A 22,064-nucleotide genomic window follows, 5' to 3' on the forward strand; every position below is an offset into this window, starting at 1 on the left:
TACCTGAGTTTAATTCAGATTTCACTGGTGTTCTGCTCCGTCATCCTACGGGGACATTAAGCTTCTGACCCAAGAATGACTTTTTGCTAAAATGAGTCAGTTCGACTCTTGGTTTCCAGGCAAATCTGAGCAATGAGGAGAACGGTGCAGTCATTAAGATTAAATGGGTCTGTGTAAGGAGTTTATTTATGAAGATGTTTCTGATTATTCAGAGTCTTACAGCTGCCAAGCATTAAATGATGTAATATAGCAGGAAACAATGTGTAAAAAAGGTTGTCTAAATGTGCAGAGTTTGGTTCTTGATGATCGTTATGAGGAAGTATAAAAATTGGTTCCTGACTCAAGGGATTGTGTGGAAATGGAAAGCTGTGCGGGTTGTAGAGTTGTGCTGCATACCCAGACTTGTGCGATGGATCTAAATGGCGTGTCCTCTGCAGCCCAGGCACCACTGGGGAGGTCAGGGATTGAATTACAGCTCCTATCGATTATTGTTCCCACCACTGCCCTTCAGAGAGGCCAGGACAGGAAATGCATCCTCCAGCCTGTGGGCTCCTGGGAGGAGCATCTCCCCTGAACCGTCTTCGCTGAGGATGACTAGTTGTCAGTCACTGCTCCCACTTTGAGAATGGATCTACCATAACTCGTCTTTGTTGTGCATTTAGTTGAGATTATTTAATCAGTGAGCTCTTCTTTCCTGGAAGTCAATTATGATGATGTTTATTTCAAGTCCTCAACTTACGTCAGCGCTGGTGGACAGTAGCTCTCAGCGCTAATGCTCCCAGAGATGATGCTGTCTGTTATTCCTCTGCATTCCTTACACAATAAAACCTGTTTACAGAAAACAGAGCCGACACAGTTCTTTGCATGGATTTAAACTGGTTTGTTGATTAGATGATAACTTGAACTCTATTTCTGTTTGATTTTAAGGTGTAAACATTCAGCTTTCTCACATTTTTTCTGCCTTCCTCAGACTGACTTCGAGTTTGAGCTTAAAGCTTCAGCTGTATTTATATAGGATATTTTGTATATAATTTGCACATGTACTAATATGCTGATGCTCTTGTATTGGGATGCAAATCTTGAATAGGAAATAAGGAAGTCTGGTAAATGATGGAAGTAAAAAATGACAAAAAAAAAGGTTGTGACTCTTGGATGGGCCGCTGTAAGTGTAGAAGTTTAGATTATCAACAAAGAGAGTCGGAGCAGTCCTCCTGAAATGATCTAGATATAACAGCTCTTGTCACATCTACCACAGGTTTGGTTTAACTGCAGCTTCTTTTCTACTCATCTGCTGTCTGCAGTAAGGAGCACCGCATGTAGGCTCTGACGCACACAACACAGGAACACAAGGCATCAAGAGCACCTGTTCACTGTAAGTGTAACAGAACGCAGTCTTTATGGTCGGGAACACGTGACCAGGTCGGTTCGACATTTCTCATTCAACTCTCACCGTGTCTGCATTTTTCAACAAATTTGTAATGTAATGTTAATAACGTTATCTCACAGCCTGCTGTAATCTGAATGTATCCACATAGAACAGCCCTGCGTTATATCCAAACACTGAAGATAACGCTAGGTCCACTTTTCACTCACAACAAGCACATCCAGCCAGGAACAGCAGTGACACGGACACATCCACTACATGAACAGCCTGCTTATTTTGCATCCGCACCTATATGTTCACAGTCAAGAGAAAGAAACACAACATTTGTCCTCCAGTATTATGCACAATATGTAATCTTAAATGTTACGGTTAGCCTCTGTTTTATGCCAACAACAAATGTGTGGCTGACAAAAGGAACTACAGATAGTAGACTGTGCAACAGTTCAAACATATGCGACCCAAAAATGATTCAGTCAAAAATGTGCAAAATTGTGACTTTATAATAAAAAGACAATTAAAATAATGGATTGGAGAATTTCCACATCCTGAATGCCTGCACCTCAACCTCAGAACTCATCAGCAAACATCGTCTGATATACGTTGCAAACGTATATCAGACGATGATTGCTGATCCAAGACCAATTTTAAATTAATTCTGTCTAGCTTTTAAATGATGGGATTTTGTCGACACCATTTATATTGAAATGTTTTCTGGTGATGTCATAAAAGAAAGGTGTCATTACAAATGTGACATTCTGAATGAATCTCTGCTGTTTTATGACAAGGCATCGTGTGACAGTTTCAGCTTGCATCAGGGCAGCAACCAGCCAGAGCTCGACAAAGCATCTGCTTGTGTTGTGTTTGTTTGCAATGAGCTCTGCCTCATTTTGCATAACTTGTGTAGCGGAGGACATGTGACAGAGGGAGAGACCGAGGGCGAGAGAGAGAGAGAGAGAGAGAGATGAACACCAAACTAAAAGAAGACAAAGCGCATTTGTCTTCTGCAGCCTTCCACAGCTCTGTTCCCCTCCTGAATATTTTGTTAACAAACTTAATCCTGCGCCTGACTACAAATTACTTGAAGTCATGTGGATCTTTTTTTTTTTTTTAAGTCTCTGCAAGAGCTGACACCAACACAGGCTTAAAGTATCAGAAGAATCAGGTGTGTGTGTTTGTGTGTGTGTAACAGTCCCACAACCACAGTGGGCCTTTTTCTTACTAATGCAGTGTGTAGCTGTGTTTGTGTATCCTTCTGTGTGTTACAATGCCTGATAGCTTTGCACAGAGTAGTGATGTAATGATTATGACTGCACTGGGTGTGAACGGTTAGCTTAACAAATAGATTAGCTGTGATTTCTATAACGCAATCATCTGAGATGAAATGTCAGAAAATCAGGTGGGGAAATGTCTGAAAAATAATTTTGATCTTTGAGTTCAGCTTCATTACTCGTTTGTTTGTTTTGAAGATGAAAATATGGCTCAAATAACCCCCACATTCTTTTTTGAATGGCTATAGAAAAGGTCCCAATAGAAGTAAAGAAAGAAGTTGTGTTGTCATTTATCCTCCCTTCTTCTTTCCCTCTGCTCTCCTTACATCTATCCTGTCCTTTCCCTCCTGCTGCAGTCGGGGATGACGCATCAGTATTGCTGCGGAGCTTACAGGAAGTGTTGTTTCGATAGGCCAGAGGAGAGGCAGCACAGTAGCCACTCTGACATGCGTATGCATCGCTGAAACATAGCCAGGGAACACTCGCAGCATTTTGATGACATCACCCACACTGTGCTCCCGCCTCCCTCCCTCCCTCCTCTGTGTTTGCTGTTGAAACAAGCTCGCTCTCTCTCTCCCTCAGAGAGAAAAGAGCAGGCATCAGTAAAAGAACAAGTGCTGGCTCGGAAGAGGAGGGGCTGCCTGTGAGCGAATGGAGAGAGAGAGAGCTTTGGGGGGAGGCGGGGGGAGGCTGACAGTGCTAGTGGGCTAGGACTGGCACACACACAAACACACAGGAAGAGGAGAGGGAATATTGCCGTGCATTGTTGAGACTTCTATTGCGTACTGTTCTGATTCTGTTTCTTTCCAACCAGGAGAAAAAGTTCTCACCTAGTTTTGTCAGTAGCCTTTGTGGATTTTTCCATGCTTAAACAGGGATGAGGGACTCTGTGGATTGGCAAGTGGGCAGAAGGCGCCAGGGTGGAATACTTCTCTAACTAGCCAGGCTATGCTCTCTTTCCTCTTCTCGCAGCGCAGTTTCACTCCTCGCTGACCGAGCAGGCAGAGGAATCACACTGGTAGCACTTCTCGGGGACTCTTTTCTCAGCAGCTGCTCATACTGTCATTCAGGATGACGCCTTTCATTAGCACCTGTGGAGGGTAGTATTCAAGGAGCAAATGTGAGAGACGTATATTTTCGAAAAAGATCGGATTGTTTGGGGGTGTTGTGAAATGAAAGTTTAAGGAGCTGTGTAAAAAAATTGTGCCTTCTGGTGAAGCCTTACTTTTAAGAGCCACCATGCTGAGCCTGCAGGATTCGGTCTTCTTTGAGATCAGCATCAAATCTCTGCTCAAGTCTTGGAGTAGCAGCTGTGAGTATCTTGCCATGCTTGCACACTACATGTTTACATACCACACTCGGCCAACAGACTTATCTACCCCACACAGCCAGCAGACCCGCTGCAGCATTGTCCATGCTTGCATGAGATCCATTCCATGCTTACAGATTTCCTATCTCCTCTCTGTGTAAGGAAAGTAGTTATTAATGGAGTTGTCAGGATGAAGGATTGTGTTTAGTCCGCGCTTGGTCGGGATTGTTTGATGTGCATGCAGGTTGCAGCAATTAACCTGTTTCTTCAGCCGAGTGTTACCTCGTCCCCTGTACTCATCATTGTTCCTCTGGCTGCTGGTCGTCCCGCAGATAATGTTTCTATTGATAAGCTCCTGCTGATAAAGTACACACTTTAACACACTTTTACACTCTGTGTTACTTTGAAGTCGCTAACTCCTCCTTGCTCTCCCTCACTCTTTCCATTTTTATCTTTTTTTTTTTTTTACCTTGATATCAAAATATCTCCTTTTGTCTTTGTCCTCAATAGAAGCACTCAACAATCCTCATCCCTCTTTTCTCTCTCCTCCTACTTTAATAACTCTCCTCTACGGTCCCTCCAGGGCAGCTAATGTTCCCCTTCTATTGATCCGTCTCCTGGTTTCCTCCTATTATTAGCTTCCCATACAGCCTATATTACATCCAGAATAAAAGATGTGCCGCCTTCCCACTCTCATGGAAATGTAGTGATGGACAAAGGTGGATGGAAATGAGTAGGGCTGGGACGATATGCTTTTTTTTCAGATTCTTGGGTGCTGTTTTGATTTGTATTGTGATTCTGAAGTTTTGGGAGTATTGGGATTCGATAGTGTTAATATTACAATTTTCTTTTGATTTTAAAACAAAATCCAAAGTCTTATCATACATTCAGAGAGTAATATATCTAAAAACAATTCACATCACACGTCAGTCTGTCTTTGTTTTAATTTAGAAGAAAAATAGATGATGAAAGACAGTTTGTTTCTTTGTACAACCCAGAGCATAGTTATGTATTATTTGCTCCTTTTTGGAAAGTGACAGTCATACATAGATAGAACTTTTTGTCTCCAGAAACTGATGAAAAGTAGCCCGTCATTTTTTGTGTACCTTGTGTTTGTTGCTTAGTAGCCATTAGCATTACACTTAAGTGATGATGTTTAGAAGGAATACCATATTCATAAAATAAGCAAGATGTTAGCATATTGTTAAGAGAATGCTGTTTCAAGGTTAAACCTCCCAGAGATGCACTAAATCATGTCCAAACAGCTGAATGAATAGCTGCTGATTCATCCCTCCAGTTTACCTGTAGTAATAATAATAATACACCTGATGTTTGATAGGAGTATGCATGTTTTGCAGCTGGGCTGTGCTTGTCTTTACTATATATCTGGTTTAAATGCAGCTTTATTGGTGCCTCATGCTTTTGAAGTCTCTAATTTAATAAACCAGATTGTCAACAAAGCTGTTAAATTGTACAGTAAACAGATCACAAGTTAGAATACAATCCTTAAACATCCGCTTCACAAACACGGACCAAACATTCCTCTTGTCCAAAACCAGAACACATGATCTGCCTTCTTCAACTGAGTTGACCGACAAATGAAAAAGAGATTATGTTTTGTGACGAAAGCACCGAGTCCTTTATCTAGGTACATATAATTGTATATATCATAAATAAGGGATGTTCCCAGCTAAATAATTTCCTATTGTCGGTTAAATGGAAAGTTGAATTCAGTTTAACTGACTAGTCTAAATTTAAGAAAACACTCAGGACTGTCAAAATTGAGCAAAACTCATTCAAAATTGTCAGAAGACAAATGATGTAACTTGTTTTGTAGAGTTTGGCTTACGTTAGCAGTGCTCAACGCCAGCCTCCTCTCTGCATGTTAATATCCACATGTCCGTGCTAAGCGTTATTACACATTGTGGTCAATATGCCAGTTAAACCTGCAGCCTACTAACAACTTTATCTTTATTTTCTACGTCAACATTCTGCCAAACAGTGCTGCTTCTACGAGATACACTGTGCTTGTTTACATTGGGGTAGTAGAGCATGGAAGGCAGGCCCTTTGAGCTACAGCCAGTCTATGGCTACAGTCCCAGCTAGTGTTGGGTGGTTTGAGCATAACATAAGTGATTTAATCATCTGTGTGGAGAGAGGTCGTCAGAGTACATTAGACTAATAACAAGCTCAAGATGTCTTTTGTACAGTATATGTTGATGTTTCACATCAGCTTTCTCTCTGTCCCTGTCTCTCCCTCACACACACGTCCATGGTTTGGAGTGTGTTGTGCAAGTTTGAAATGGTGAGGTTTGGTCAAATTGGTCTAAATATTTTCTCATATTTCCTCATGGTTACAAAAAGTGACTTCACGATGTTTGTTATTTTTTAGATCTAATCTTTGATCAGTTCTGGTCTGCAATTTAGCTGTTTAGTGGCTCACTACCATTTCTCTGTCAGATAAATGAAATGTGAAAAGTTGGACTGTTTTTTCTAAACACATTCAAACTACCAATTTTACTATTAGTGATGCCAAACTATTGAGGATGGGAAATGTGACGCCATCATTAGATGAAAAAGAGAATCTCACTTATTAGAAGAGCAATATGTAACTCTGATGCGTAGTGTTTAAAATTGGTACTGCAGTCAAAATTCAAAACATTAGAGATAGCTTCCCCCCCCCCCCCCCCCCCCTCCCTAGAGTAGATGAGACACAGAAGCTTCAGTGTAGGTCAGGTAGAATCAGTTATATCTGAACCAAACTGCTTGCCCGCTTCCACCGCTGCAACACCAGTTTGCCGGGATAACTGGTCTCATATCTGGCAAACCATGGGGCTTCAAAAAATGGCCGTGTGGAGGGGGTCTTAAAAACGCCTATACCTTCTTTGGTCACCTTCCTAATTGAAACTTAGGAGTACATACTGCACTTCAACATAGCATGTTTCCTTAATGTCCGATCATATAGTAAGGTCATTTTATGATTGAATTCAGATGTCTTCCATATCCCTCCTTTCACATCTACCTTTCCTTAAATTTCAGAACTTAACATGGTTAAACATGGTAAACATGGTATCTTTGCCATTAGCACAGGTTCAGGACAGAACAGGTGCATGGATCATTTTTCTGCACTCCTCCCAGAGTCAGCTCTACAATGATAGTAAAAGTATGGAAATGGAAGAGTGATATAAAAGATAAGAGAGCAGAAAAATTAATAAATATTGTGATCACAGCACCAACACAAGAAATACACACTGTACAAAAAAGTATGCTTTTTTAATCTATTAAAGGAGTCACTGTACATGAAATAAGAACTTCTATTACACATGAGATTATTCACATCATGTTACTGAACACAGGATTATTTCCCCCCATTATATGATATTATATCTAGTAATTATCTTTAAATCTGCCAAATATTTCTCATTATTAAGTTTTTGGATCCAGTAGTCATAAAAATGAAGTAACAGACATGAACTAAATCCAAAGTTGACCTTATAGAGCTGCTTATTTTGCACAAAGCCTACGACCTAAGATTCAGTGTACACACTGATAAGACTGGAAACCATCAATGATTGGGCTTTTTTCCTAAGAAATTGAGAAATTATTGAATTATAAACAAATATTATTCTAATAATGTTTTAGATTTACTTCATTGTTTGAAATAAAATCTTCATAATCAGTGATTTTGTGGCCTGAATTTCTAAACACAATGAACACAAAAGTACAATTTTGAGACACCAAATTCTATGCAAAGGTGCATAACTGTAACCGACCCATCTATCCAGAGCAAAGCATGGCATTGTTGGATGTTTAGCAAAGGGAGGGGGGGGGTTACTTTTCACCCTATTATGCCTCCATGACACTCTTCTTGAAGGAGAGACATCACAGGGGTGTAAATATCACGCTTTGGACAGGTAGTATGAATAGGGCTACTGTCAGTTTTGTCCAGGTGTGCTGGTTTGCTCAAACACTCCACAGAGACATGTGGGTCATGCAGCTTAGAAACCCAAAAGGACACCTGTGGGTGATGAAGACTTCGACATCTTTGTATATCTCTTAACCTGTGCTAGATGCTTTACCGGCCTTAACCCTGCTGCTCGCCCACTGTGTGGCAGAGACTGTTGTTGCCCACCCCTCCCCAAAAAGAAAAACAGAAGACAACATGGAGGACATTGTTTTTTAAATCTCCTGGACCAAATCAAAACTTAATTTGTAGCCTCTTTCAAACAAATTAAGAACATTCAAAACACATTAAAAGAGACACAGAAGAGATACAGGCAATACAAACACAATGATTACATTATATAATACAAAACTGAATGAGTAAACCATATAGGATGATCAACAGAAGAATGTTTATAGGAAGAAAATAGAATAAAATGAATAATACAATTAATCTTTAGGTAAGTAATGATAATAAAACCAAGGGAATAGAAAGCACTGCATTAAAGCCAGACTACATGAATGGGTGTTTGTGCCAAAGTTTTTTGTAAGCTTAGCATCTAAACATCCACCTGACATTAACAGCTGTCCTTCTGTTATTAACACCACCCCCCCCCCCCCCCCCCCCCCAGTTTTTCATTGGGCCTCTCAAACAAGGGCCTAACTTGTAACACCTACTCCAACTCACATCCATGCCCCCTCTCTTTCCCATGAATCCCCCTGATATTATGAGTACACAACATGTTTCATCTCATCGTTTGCCCATGTGTTGTTCTGATGTCTTGGTATCATCTTTATGCAAATGAGCATTTCTCTGTTTGTCTTGACTTTTCCTTCAGAAGTGATATTGTTGAAGAATACACCAGTAGTAACTTGTCAGGGACCGAGCATGTTGAGACACAATAGCAGAATTGGTACTGCCACACCACATAAACATTAGCAGTGATTCCTTTGTCTCTATCTGCACACACACACACACACACACACACACACACACACAGTGCCCTGCATTCCAACAGTATGTGTGTATGTGCTGTTGTTTCTGGTTGTCCTGACAGGGGAAGTGAGCAGGCGTTTGGGAGAGTTTTATTCTGACTGTGACAAGGTGGAGTCACTGTTATGATAGTTGTGCAATGTGTTTCTTAAGCACAACTACAGACTGTTGCAGAGCGGGGCTCATAGGCTTCTCCAAAACCAAACGTTTTCTTATACAGCTTTAAACACATTTCTATAAAAAACTGTAGTTGCAGTACTGGCCATGTTTGAGGTTCAAATGGTCTGAATCACTTGGATACCAGTGTAATCTTGGACAACAGACCAGGAAATTTGTATTTGGGCGGAAGACTTGGAGAGATTTGAGTAGGAAGAATAACTAAACTCTCCCCCATGGGAAATCAGAAACCAATGAAACTTGAGAACATGCCATGTTTCTATTCAGGTTTTTTTATTGTCATTTGAAAATGTTGAATGGCACAACCCACTGGATAGATAGATCTTTATTCTCGGGATCTACCTGACTTTAAATAATGTCTGTTGAAGATTTGCTTACTGCACACCACATACTTCTCTATCAGCCTTTCAGAGTCTTTCAGCTTTCATACTGGATGTTGGCTGGTCTGCCAGCTTTTTGAACTGTTTTCAAGTTGTTACAAAGCTAGATGTACACTATGTAATCTGCTGGATTTTTGGATCTATCTGGTCTGTAGTCATGAGAGAAACAAGCTTAACTAAAGTTTGGTGCAGCTCATCTTACTGCACACTAAACACAGCTGAAGAGCGTTGGAAGAGCACTACTTTTGAAATGTATTTATTTTTTTGCCTTTATTTGAAGTAAGTGGCTTCTCAGCTAGAATTCCTCCTGATGTTTTATATCTAATTAAAAAGCTTTGATTGAGCTTTTTTAATGTGAAACCACTTCATTCGTTGTGTTCATTTATGTTGAAATGATCAGGTCTGTCTGTTTTGGAGAGGAGACCTCTTACAAAATGTATATTGATAGATTAATCTTAATATTGACTTTAGGTGCACAACATAGTCATTTCAAACATAAACGTTTGTTTGTTTGTCAAGCTTGGTTTTTCATTTGACATGACAAACAAAGCATGCTTGAATCTTTTGCATTTTTGATTTGAGAAGAGAACCTGACCCGAGTGCCATAAGTGGGTCACTAGAGTTTCAGTTTCAGGCTTGTAACAGCAACCTTACATTTATGTTGATCTGTCACAGATATTCATACAGCTGGGTCAGGATGGCATGCACACAAACAATTGGCATATAATGGGTAGAAAAAGACCCAGAAAAGGATGCCTTGTTTTTTTCTCTGTCTCGTTTTGTCGTTTAATGGAAGATCACAGTGTTGGGGTATTCATTTGTGTGAACAAGTCTACAATCCAGCTGGCCCAGGGTGGGAGAGAAAAGAAGGATGGAGGGGGTAGAGCACATGGCACTGATTGGCTATTAAGAGCTGGCTATGTGACATCATTGGGGGTGTTGGTGAAGCACAGTAAACAAAGAGGGAAATGCTTGAAAGGCTCTCTGTGCTGCTGGACAACATGACCACAACACAGCTAACGCTCACTTTGCTGCCTGAGCCAACTCCCCACTTCTCATTGCTCTCTCAGAACACATTGACTGTTATTGAAGGATTATTTAATCACAGAGGTCAAATTTTACTTGAACTTTATTTAGTTATTATTTTTTAGGGGTGAGGAGGGGGATAGATGTCGATGGTATACTGTAGATCAGATCTTGAGTTTTGAATTTGAGATCTTTAAACTAGATTCTATTTCATACAAAAGTTCATAAGTTCAATATTTTGAAATGGTAGTTTGTCCTACAGTGTGATAACATTAATCTTTGATCTAATGTTTGTAGGCGCAGCATTGCAGAGCTACACAAACACATAAACACACCAGTATGCAATGCTATGATGTATCTACGGTGTACATTTGATGCAGATGTATTAACCAGGCTTTATGCATGCCAGGATAAAAGACTCTGGATTGTGTTTATAGTGAATTTAACAACTTAATGATTTAAATGATGACTATTTGATTGTTGTACTTTGAAGCTAATAATGTTATCAAATGTAAGCAGATTTACAGGGGTCTTGTCAGTAAATGGGAGGAAAGTCTTTTGAGGCCAGTATGCCTCACATATTGGCCCCGTAGTTTTAATGAGAATTTGGTCACCTTGTAAAACTGGCTTCAAAGTTTGGCACTCTTCCTGGAGGCTTGGTAAATGTGTGAATGAAAGGTAAGCCCTGTGTGTAAACATTCAGGATCTAAAGTCTGATAACAACAACATTTAGAAACCTTTCTTCATCATTGTGCAAAGTATGTCTCAATGAGCATATTTATTATTTATGAAATATAAAAAAAGCTTCATATCCGGGGTATGAATGCTTCTCCTCAGCTGAAAAACGTATGTCTTCCTGCACTTCTGCTCCTCAATTGTGTTCATTGTATCAAGAATGCACGAGTGTTTCTGTGACAACCAGGAAGAAACAGAACGAGGCTTTTCCTGGGAGGGAATGAGGTAAAGGGTCAGTCACTATTGGCTGGACCTGAACCATTGTGAACTGGACTGGAAGTTGTGTCCCAGCTGGAGCATAAATCTCATGAGCACTATTGAATGTTATGAAGCCTGGTTAATTTGAGTAGACAGAAACTTGGCTCACAACGCAGCGTCTACCTGGACAACAATGTCATCATGATGACTATGCAGTTTTCACACTTTTATTTCTATTTTTAAATAGCAACTCATACAGATCTGTTACTTTGGTGACTTTAAAGACTTTTAGTTTGTGCTAATATTAACCCTTTATCTATTGATACCAGATGATTACATGTGAGTGATAAACTACATTTATAGTAGACATTTATAACTCTGTGTATGCCTTTTGCACATGCTTTACAAGTTGTATTTCTGTGGTTTAAAAAGCAAACATATGCTGCTGCAGCAAGATGTCAATTATTGGCTTAATAGGAATTCATTTTTTTCTTAAAGAATCGGTGGATCATGTTCCTACATTACAAGTCTTTATGGTCTTGTACATATGATCTAAATCTACCCTACATGGCATTACAAGTATAAAGATGTCAGAACATTATATGTAACATGTTAACATCTTCTTACAAAGCTATTGGCTCTCTGTTGGCCATCTCCCTAAAGTCCAAACCCTAGAAACTTAAAGTTTGCTTAGACTATTTGAATAGGATGACCAAATGAGCTGAGCCACATGTAAATGTGCCCGAGAGCTCAGGTCTCTCTAAGTGACCTTAGATGAATCAGGAAGAAGAAGCTCTGCAGACTCGCCAGCGTTACCCTCATCATCACCTTACTTTCTTCAGTCTTTGTGTGTAAGTGTGTTGTTAGAATTTGAATTGTATTTTAAAGGCTACTCTAAAAAAGATTAACAAACCACGTTTATTGACTATACAGCTGTAGAGATTGTGAGGAAATGTGATGTAATTGGCTCTAAATTAGTGTAATGGGATAAATCCAAGACATTGCTACTGCTTGTCTTTAGTAGCTGTACAGCAGGGTTACCAGACTTTTAAACTGTGATGAGATGTTAGCAAAAATCAACAAATCAGTATCTGTTTTGATACCATGGCTATAAAACAAGAGGTCCAAGGCACCCACAATTGTTTCTTGTTTTAATTATCAGAACATGTAAGCAAATTCCTGCAGGAGAACAGTGTTTTTCGTACCAAAATGTTTCCAATGTATCTTTGCAATTGAGACCGTGCTTGTGGCAACTTTAGGTTAAAAACATGACTGAAGGTCTGTAGTTTTCTTTAAAGCTTTGGTACTTTTTAGTGCTATGGATGGGTCGTCACAGCTGCACCTGGTGATCTGTTAGACTTTGTAATCTATTTCTCCTTATTCTCCTCGTCTTCATTTAAAATAGCAACATTTCTCTTCGGCTCAGTTCTGCTTAGTTCAGTCAATTTGCCTCTTAAGGAAATGTCTCTGCTCCTGTTTGGATAAGAACTGTAGCATGACATGGCATTCTTCACCAGAGTGTTGTTCTCGTTTTGACCCTGCCGCTTTGCCTCCCACTGTATTATTTCCTAACCTCTACCCTCTGCTCTCTCCCCACAGCTTCTGCCCCAGTCAGCAGCAGCGTGAGTAGACGCCGTGCCCCCTCCTCGGTGACTCCCCTCTTGTGGGAGAAACACAACATCGCCGCCATGTCGAGCATCACCATCGACCCCGAGCTCAAGCCGGGGGAGTTTGTCATCAAGAGTCTATTTGCTGAGTTCGCTGTGCTGGCGGAGAAAAAGATCGAGATGGTGATGGCTGAACCGCTGGTGAGTCCACAGGAGGATGGGGGGGGGGGGGAGGTGGTGTCAAGAAACACAGGAAATGAAATTCAACACGCAACACGTGATGTGAAGCACTCTGCTGAGATAACCTCCTTTCTTTTGCAACTAACTGCCGTGCCTTTTATCTGCTCAGGAAAAAACTGAAAGTTTTTTTTAAAGGAAACAGGCAGGAGAGGCACATGAGCTGTATGGATGATTAAAATACTGAATTGACCACCATTTGACTCGTCCGTTCCTCCAATCAGTTTTCTCTATTCAGCTTAGTTGCTCTCCTTTACGTGATGGAGGAAGCGGTTGATTTGGCCTAATAATAAAACCACAAGTTTTGTCACATCACACCTGACAAAAGCAGCACTCTGGTCTTTTAGGTACATTAAGTGAGCCGATCACAATTATATGCATGTTTTATTTTTTGTTTAAAAGAACTAACAAATAACACTAATATAACTCACTTGTTGATTAGTCTGCAGAGTTGTTGACTTTTGAGTTAACCTACTTGCAGGTGTTTTTTGTGTGTGATATAAACTAGTATCCATGGCAATGTGAAACACCACCATAACTGAACCAATCACTTTTAATCATACAGATCTGAATCACATTAAGAATGATGACAGATAGATGGAGATACATGTAGACAGCAAGAACAAAATTAATAACATTAACCTATTTATATAGAACTTTTCAAAAACAAGTAACAACATGCTTTACAAATAAAACAAGAAAAAAAGACAATTACACAAATCGACAAATAATAAGGGAAAAAAAACAGATCTGAATGCACACAAGATACCCAGTAAAGAAATGAAGGCAGAGCTCGGGCCAGAAGCCTGTTAAGGCTAGAGCTCAATAAAAAAAGATCAAAAATGAAGTGACAGCAGCCAGAAAAAAACAACAAATATCATTAATATTTGTCCCTTTGTTGGGTTTTCTCCTTCTAATATCAGATATTGGAAAACTCTTATGCTAGTTTTAGTTTCTTTTTGGCCGCTTTTTTTGGCTTCTTGTGAAACTCGCATTGCAACGCAAGTTTCTCACCCAGCCATGTTTGAGATGGTGGTAGATCTGAAAGGCTTTCTGCTGCTTTCAGAGTCTAAAGACTTTAGATGAACAGAAAGTGGTTAGATTGCAAAAGTTGTATGCTGCAAAAGATTCATACAAATTAGGAGACTCATTTTGGAAAACAACCTCTTGACTTTTATTAGCCATAGAGCAGGCCATTATGTTTCAGCTGTGTCTTAGGGGAACATACACAATACATGAACTATAGGAGTTCAGGGAGGTGGTGGCAGATCTGTACTGAGATTATCAAGTGGATTCATTTATTTTTAATTTTTAAACAGTTTACCTAAACCAGAAATTAAATCAATTTATTGCTCTGATCAACACAGGTGGCCCTGGCGGGGCGTTTTCATGAGGCTACATGAATTACTGTATTGCCAAAAATCCGATATTGTACTTCAATTATTGTCTTTGGAGGTTTGTAACACCATTTTTCTGAATCATTTATCTCCATCTCCATCCTCTTAACAGGAGAAACCCCTGTCCCGGTCCCTCCAAAGAGGGGAAGATGCACAATTTGATCAGGTCAGTACTGTGGTCGGGGTGTATTTCTGTACGGTATTCTCGTTCTCCCATCCTCTCCTACCTCCTGTGAATGTGTGCAGTATTTGATTCCCCCAGCTCCACCCACTCAATGCCCCGTCCGTCCCTCATATTTAGCTGGTGCAGAACTCTTTACAATAGGGCTGCCTGCTGCAGAATGCTTTGTTCAGCACAACACAAAGCCAACGAGGATATGGTGCTATAGATCCAGCTGTCCCTTTGTGAGTGAGGGAGAGAAAATGGGTACAGAGAGCCCAAAAGTGAGAGCGTAGAATCGCTGTGTCATCCTCAGCAGTAAATCAGCATTGGGTGCTGGAGTGAATCTGCCCCGTGCCATAAGGGCAGAGGGAGCAGTTGCATAACTCTCTTGCCTCACATCCATCATCCACCTCTCTCATCCCGCTGCACTGGACCTTATACACACAGATGCACACACATAAACACACACTTCAATAGCTTATGCATACTGACCACCTCATCTCATGTTTTATGTATTGTCTGACTCATTTCACTGAAATCATTAGTTACTAAAGTGCTGATTTCTTCTTTTCTGTATTTACTTGTTAATACAGTTGTTACTACAGCAACAAAGAAGTCGTTGTAGATCATCTGTAACAGTGAATTTGATATACTTTGGGGCTTAAAGTTCTTATCATTATTGATGTCTTTATGTTTTAAGAACAGCTGATTGTATCTCTGGTGTTGCTTATGAACAAACAGAGCAGAGCTGTATGTATTGTCGAGGTCGAGCTGTATGATGTCATCCGCTAAGCACACCCAATATAATCAATAGCTACAATATGTCACCCTTTAGGTGAGAAAACTTGTGTTCAATATTCAGCTTATGTGCTGCTCAGTTATTTAACAAACTTCCATTTATAATTATTGCTTGTCAGTCAGAATCAGAAAAACTTTATTAATCCCAGAGGGAAATTCGATTGTTACAGTTTCTCCAAAATATACAGTATAGCAGTAGAAATATAGAAATGAAAACATTAATCAAATAGAATATGAATGTAAGTAAGATTTCAATTATAGGTACAAAAAATATTTATACAAATAAGAGTCAGATGGAATATATACACACATATTCAAGGTTATTGCACTGTTTGTTTCAATATTGCACTTTGTTATCATGGACATATTATTCATTATTATTATATTGCAGTTTTAATAAGGAATGAGTTATGGTGGATTTTACAGTTTTTCAGTTGTTGTTTTTTTTCAGACTGACATTCAGGCTGGCACTGAATGTGCTATTCAGATTTTATTATTATTTTTATAAGCATATTTTAAATTACATACACTCAGTCTGTTGGTTTACAAGTAAGGAATGTGTGGGTCAGGTTAACTAATAATAATGAGTGCACCTATTGAGGATCAATCAAAACAATATCACTACCTGTTACGATACCATGGCCAGAAAAATAGAAGTCCTACCTCCTAAACTGCAGGCAAACTCCTGCACATTCCAATTTTTGGTGGATTTCTTCTTCTTCAAAGCAGCTGTCTGATGAAATGGATGTCCTTTTTCTAAAGCTTCTGCACTTTTCTATCGTTCATTCAAATATTGGAGAATGTAACATTTACAAACAAGTTGTGTTCGTAAAGTATCAATGCATTGAACATTTTGCCAGCCTTGATCTAATGTCTGTATGTTGTTGTTTTGCAGTTAATAAGCTCTATGAGCTCAATAGCAGAACACTGTTTGCCCTCATTACTGCGCACGCTGTTCGACTGGTACCGGCGGCAGAGTGGCACTGAAGACGAGTCTTATGAGTACAGACCTCGCTCCAGCACCAAGTCCAAAGGGTGAGAGGATCGTCTTTGTTTCTCTTGTACTTGCCTGTCTTTTTTTTTTTTACCATCATGAACACATACTTTTCAGTAATTACTTTTTAGTTTGAAGATGAACTTCTCTCTCTCTTGTTTTGCAGGGATGAACAGCACCGGGATAAAGATTACCTTTTGGAACGGAGGGACTTAGCCATAGATTTCATTTTTTGTTTAGTTTCTGTGGAAGTTCTAAAACAGGTGAGTTATCTATCTGACCCTGTGACTTAAATAATTGATCAGAAGTATTTGCCTGTTGAGATGCCAGGGTCATGCTTACATAGAGAAAAGGGAAATGCCTTCCAACTATCTGACTAACATTGACATCTTATCCAAACACCTACCAAGTAGTTATCAGTGTCAGTACTTTACAACAGTAACATATGCACTACGTCTAATATGATTTACATTTCAACATGTGTTATTGTTGAGATATGTTGACGCTAAATAAAGTCCTATCCATTTTATCTTTACATTAAACACTGTTAAATAGATGAAGGAGTTCTCATAACCTTAGATTATTGATTCAATTCAAAAGTATGTATAATTGTTGAAGTCTTTGTCCACGCTTTTTTGCTAACAATTATTTCAAATGTTCTCCCAGGGCATCTCTTACCTTTAATAAGAGCGTTGGCACTTTGGTTACTTTCCTCTGTTAATTGTCTTTGTAGGGATTTGCAGGCTCAAAAAGGTTACAGTATTATTTAATAGGTTTTGTTGTACAGTTTATCTATTTATCTTCTGTGGTAGAGAAATGAATCGCAGAGTTTTTCAGTGAAGTCTCCCCCCACAGGGAACACAGTAAATAAACACATTGGCAACAGACCAACTCTCCACTGAGACTGTGTCCAAAGTGGACCGTCCAAATCTAGGCAGCATTCTGAAGTAAAAGCCAAACCCTGGAGACCAGAGCTAAGTTGTCCTTGGCTCTGCTCCTGTAGGGAGGGCCCTGAATGGTAGCAGGAGAGAAAGAATGAAGACTATCAATGCTTCTAATAAAACCAATGGTTCCTTGTGTACGTCACAGATTCCTCTTCATCCAGTGCCAGATGTTTTAGTACATGAAGTTCTGAACCTGGCATTCAAGCACTTTAAACACAAAGAGGGGTGAGTAAACATCAACATACAGAAAATAACAAATTATAACACATTATAACACATAGCACTGAACACTTGCAGTCCACTTTGTGTTTTGCATTCCAGTAGGAAATCAGTCATTTCCTTTGTTTCCCATTTAAATAGACCGGCTCTACAGTCATGGCAGGGTTTCATGATGGTCGTACTAAATCCAAAATGTATCAAATAAGCTTTAGCACTCTTTTTTTTAGCAGGTCATAAGCATGATCGGTGATTCTCCCAGTTCTTTTTTTCCCAAATCTACCTTCATGGCTACTTGTGCACACTCATTTGCAATTTTTACTAACAAAACATCACAAATGACTGAATGTAGTTTTATCAGTCGCCAGCAGCTGCACTTTTGGAGAGGCATGGCTGCTGGCAGAGTCACAGACGAGGGAGAAATAATACAAAAAAGTTCAATACACGTCGAAAGTCCTCCTGTCTTGTTGAAGTTACTGGTTTTCAACATTTGATGGTCTATCAGGAATGTCATAAAGACAACGTTGTCATGCACTAAAGAAAGACAATATTCCTGCTACATGGCTGATGAAGACATAATCAGATACAGAATAAAAGTCTTAGTTGGAATAAGAGTGGAAAGCTAGTTTGCATGAACACATTCGCTGGCTTATCAGTTTTGTGAAATAAAAAGTTGAAAATGTAATGAATCAAATCATGCACTGAGAGATTCTTTGCAACCCGAGGTCATGGTGTCACTTTAAAAACTAAATCATTACCTTAATTACTCTTCAACACAACTTCAACTGTTCACTTTCAAAGTCCTTTTGTTGTTTTCTGCAGAGTCGTTACCTCTTTGTTGTTTAATGCTTCAGGTACTGTGGCCCCAACACTGGCAATGTGCACATCATTGCAGACCTGTATGCTGAGGTCATCGGAGTCCTTACACAGTCAAAGTAAGCACGCTCAGTGGGAAAATGACTAAATAATAACCTATTTTATTATGGTGGGAGGTTTTAATATGCCTCTGTTGATTTCTTTATCCGTGCTCAGGTTTCAGGCAGTAAGAAAGAAGTTCATCACAGAACTGAAGGAGCTCCGGCAGAAAGAGCAGAGTCCCTACGTAGTCCAGAGCATCATCAGTCTCATCATGGGCATGAAGTTCTTCAGGGTTAAAATGTATCCTGTGGAGGACTTTGAGGCCTCTTTTCAGTTCATGCAGGTAAATGATAGTCGTTTATTTCTGCATGTTTGCCTGAGTGTCTGTACAGTAAGTGTGGCAGATATGTGTGTTTTTGCTAAATTGCAGCAGACATCTCATTTCACCGCTGCGCCTTTGTTCAAGCTCAGCAGCAGCTCTCTGTAGCAGTGGCTCATAAAGCTCGATGAGTAACGATCAAGGGTGGGGTGTGCCAAGAAGTGTGTGCGTGCGTGCGTGCGTTAGTGTGTGTTTGTTTCAGAGTTGTGAATGGAGCATTTTTTACTTGCCTTCAAGAGTGCATAAAAACACACTCACTGTTCTCTTAACATTAGCCTGATTTCACTAATGTGTTAATGGAACTTAGCATTGTTTATGACCGTCCCTCTGTTTCAGCACATTTCATGGCTTCTGTCCATATGATGATCTTTAAGAGTCTATAAAGGATAGATACATTTATATTATTTAAGATATAAAAACTATTTTAATTTAGCTTGTCCTTTATTAAAGTCAATATGTTTGAATGAGTGTTTCTTGCCTCGGTAAAGCATCTTTTATTTACTCATTGATTTCTTTTTTGATCATGTGAACAGCTGTTGTTGGTTCTGCATCAGTTATGTGTCTTCATACTTTCTGTCTCAGATTAGTCATTATTAGGACATTTTTATTTGGATAACAATAGACATTTTGTTGATTCAAGCTGAGACGTAGTTTTCTTATTCGTGCAGCACACTTTTTACACACGCAGTTCAATGATGAAGTGCGTCACAACAAATGCAAACTGCACAAAGAAGAGGGCAGTAGATGCTGATGCATCTGCCAATCTTTATTAGAAGTTACAATCTAAACCTGGACATGTCTTAATACAAGAGATGGAGATTTTAAGTTATTTTAATATTCAAATAATTACATTGTACTCTAGTACTCACAAAAAGTATGCATTGGTTATAAACACCATGCTACTGATGCTGCAGTGCAAACTAGAGTTTCTCCAACACACCCACACTCCTCAGCTGCTGCTCTGAGGTGAGCCTCTAAGAAAAACAATCACAATGTATTTCACTTGTCACACTTCACATTTGATATAAATGTCAAAGTGCTGCAGTGTGAAAATATCACCGTCCTATCTATTGCCAGTCATTTGAATAGCTTGTCTGTAGGACAGCAGGCTTCTTGTAGTTCTGAATGAAGTGGCAGTAACATACAACTCCATCCATTCATACATTTTTATGATAATATGGCTCATCCTTTCTTGCCTGTTGGCATCAACAGTGTGAGCAAATAAGGAGATAAGGGATTATCATTAATAAAAAATAATCTATTGAAACGTCGTAATTCAGTACTCATAGCTCCCCTCCCCCCAATACACAGTATCTCTATGTCCAACTGTACCCCCCTCCTGTGTCCATATATTCTTTGTATGTTCTTCATATAACAAGTGCCTTTGGTGTCCTTTCTCAGGAATGTGCCCAGTATTTCCTGGAAGTCAAGGATAAAGACATAAAGCATGCTCTAGCAGGCCTTTTTGTGGAGATCCTTATCCCTGTCGCTGCTGTGAGTAACATTTTAAGGAATTTCCACGGTTTCAGTCTTCATCAATCAATCCCTGTATGCACTTTCAATATGACATCCGTACTAATGACTTGTTTTTTTCCTCAGGCCGTGAAAAACGAAGTCAATGTGCCGTGCCTGAAGAACTTTGTGGAGATGCTGTACCAGACAACGTTTGACCTAAGTTCCAGAAAGAAGCACTCTTTGGTAAAAAATTAGACCGTCCTACTTTTATCTCTATTCTATCAATATCAACTCTGCATCTTTATTATTTCTTGCTCCTGTTGTGTCTTACTTTCCTGCATTTCATCAATGTTTATATCAGCTGCAGCACACCCAGTTCCTCATTTTTATCCATTAACAAAAAATACTGAACTTCACTTTTAGTCTGTTTTGTTTCACAGAAGTATGGTGAATTGAGCAGCTAATGTCTGGTTATGAGTCTGCTGATGCTGTCTGTTGTTTTCAGGGCTTTTGGGCGTATAATTTGATCACGAGTGGTGAATTACTTAATGTCCCTACAAAACATTTAGACCTTGTCCAGACTGTAAGCTCAAATCCATTTTTGGCATATCAAGATTGATTTATAGAGAATTGTTTGCAAAAACACGCAAAATGGACTTCTGCAAATGTGATTTCAATGTCTGTATAGTATGGATGCTCAGAGTGGCTGCACCAGAATGGTCACTAATTGGACCCTGAGATTTGACAGCCTGATTGGTTGCAGGGCAAGATGATGAACCTCCATTTCTCATGCTTTGCTTTTAAAGCCAGGCACTTACTGACAAAGCTAGGATGTAGTAAAATGTTAACTACAGGTGCTTTGATGTTGCCAGTTCAAGGTGGGATATTTCCGCCTGTGTTTTGCCTTATCCGCAATACGTAACATACAGAAGGAAATGTTGGGGGCGAGGTCTTTCCAATGCTGACCCGCCATGGCAGATAGTGACAGAGGCTTAATTGGGGGAGATGATGGTGGTATGTAAAGTCGGATCCGGCTGCATATCAGATAAGCTCTGTGTGAGTGTGCATGTCTGAGTGTGTGTGCAGTAAAGTTGTCAAAATGTTTGCTATTGGGCTGCTTTTTGATACCATGTTTTTAAAACAATCTGCTTTGTTTTAATCATCAGTAGTATCAAAAAGTACCAAAGCTTTATCTATATTATAAGACAGGTGTGTGGGAGAGGAATAACCCCCAATTCACACATACTCACGCTCTGCTCCGTTTCAAATACGCAGCGAGTCTATTTTCGCCGGAGTGCGCTGGAGGCACGCGTCAAGCTGGACAGAATATGACAGCCCGGACAGGAAGTGAGACAAGGAAACACACAGAGCATCCGGTCAATTTCAAAATAAAACACAATATACGGACTCGCGATCGTATTTTTCATCACTTTATCAACAATACATCAAAACAGGAACCGAATGAACAACAATGCATCCTCAGAAAGACAAAGCAACATGTTGTTTGCATGTTTTTCTCTTTATTCCCGCGGGATCTTGTAGTTCTCCTGTGATGTGTTATGGGTGCGCTGATGTCCCAGAAACGGATCCAGTGTGAATGGGC

General features: G+C 39.6%; 1 protein-coding gene across 13 annotated transcripts in view; it reads left to right on the top strand.

Moving 5' to 3' along the window:
* The window catches only part of fryl (furry homolog, like), an 86,829-nt gene that overhangs the window by 18,682 nt on the left and 46,083 nt on the right, over positions 1 to 22,064 (top strand). For 10 of the 13 annotated variants that reach the window (XM_061029227.1, XM_061029183.1, XM_061029154.1 and 7 more), the window contains 9 exons: positions 13,013 to 13,221; positions 14,767 to 14,820; positions 16,511 to 16,650; positions 16,776 to 16,872; positions 17,699 to 17,778; positions 18,624 to 18,704; positions 18,802 to 18,970; positions 20,408 to 20,500; positions 20,606 to 20,704. In XM_061029227.1, the coding sequence (XP_060885210.1) occupies positions 13,102 to 13,221; positions 14,767 to 14,820; positions 16,511 to 16,650; positions 16,776 to 16,872; positions 17,699 to 17,778; positions 18,624 to 18,704; positions 18,802 to 18,970; positions 20,408 to 20,500; positions 20,606 to 20,704 (933 nt within the window). In that variant the 5' untranslated portion in view covers positions 13,013 to 13,101. Of the gene's footprint in view, positions 1 to 3,399; positions 3,965 to 13,012; positions 13,222 to 14,766; positions 14,821 to 16,510; positions 16,651 to 16,775; positions 16,873 to 17,698; positions 17,779 to 18,623; positions 18,705 to 18,801; positions 18,971 to 20,407; positions 20,501 to 20,605; positions 20,705 to 22,064 lie in introns of those variants that run through there. The other 3 variants (XM_061029211.1, XM_061029219.1, XM_061029236.1) reach the window with 2 other exon arrangements.

This window comes from Labrus mixtus, chromosome 3 (assembly GCF_963584025.1).
Source record: "Labrus mixtus chromosome 3, fLabMix1.1, whole genome shotgun sequence".
In the NCBI taxonomy this organism is placed as follows: Eukaryota; Metazoa; Chordata; class Actinopteri; order Labriformes; family Labridae; genus Labrus; species Labrus mixtus.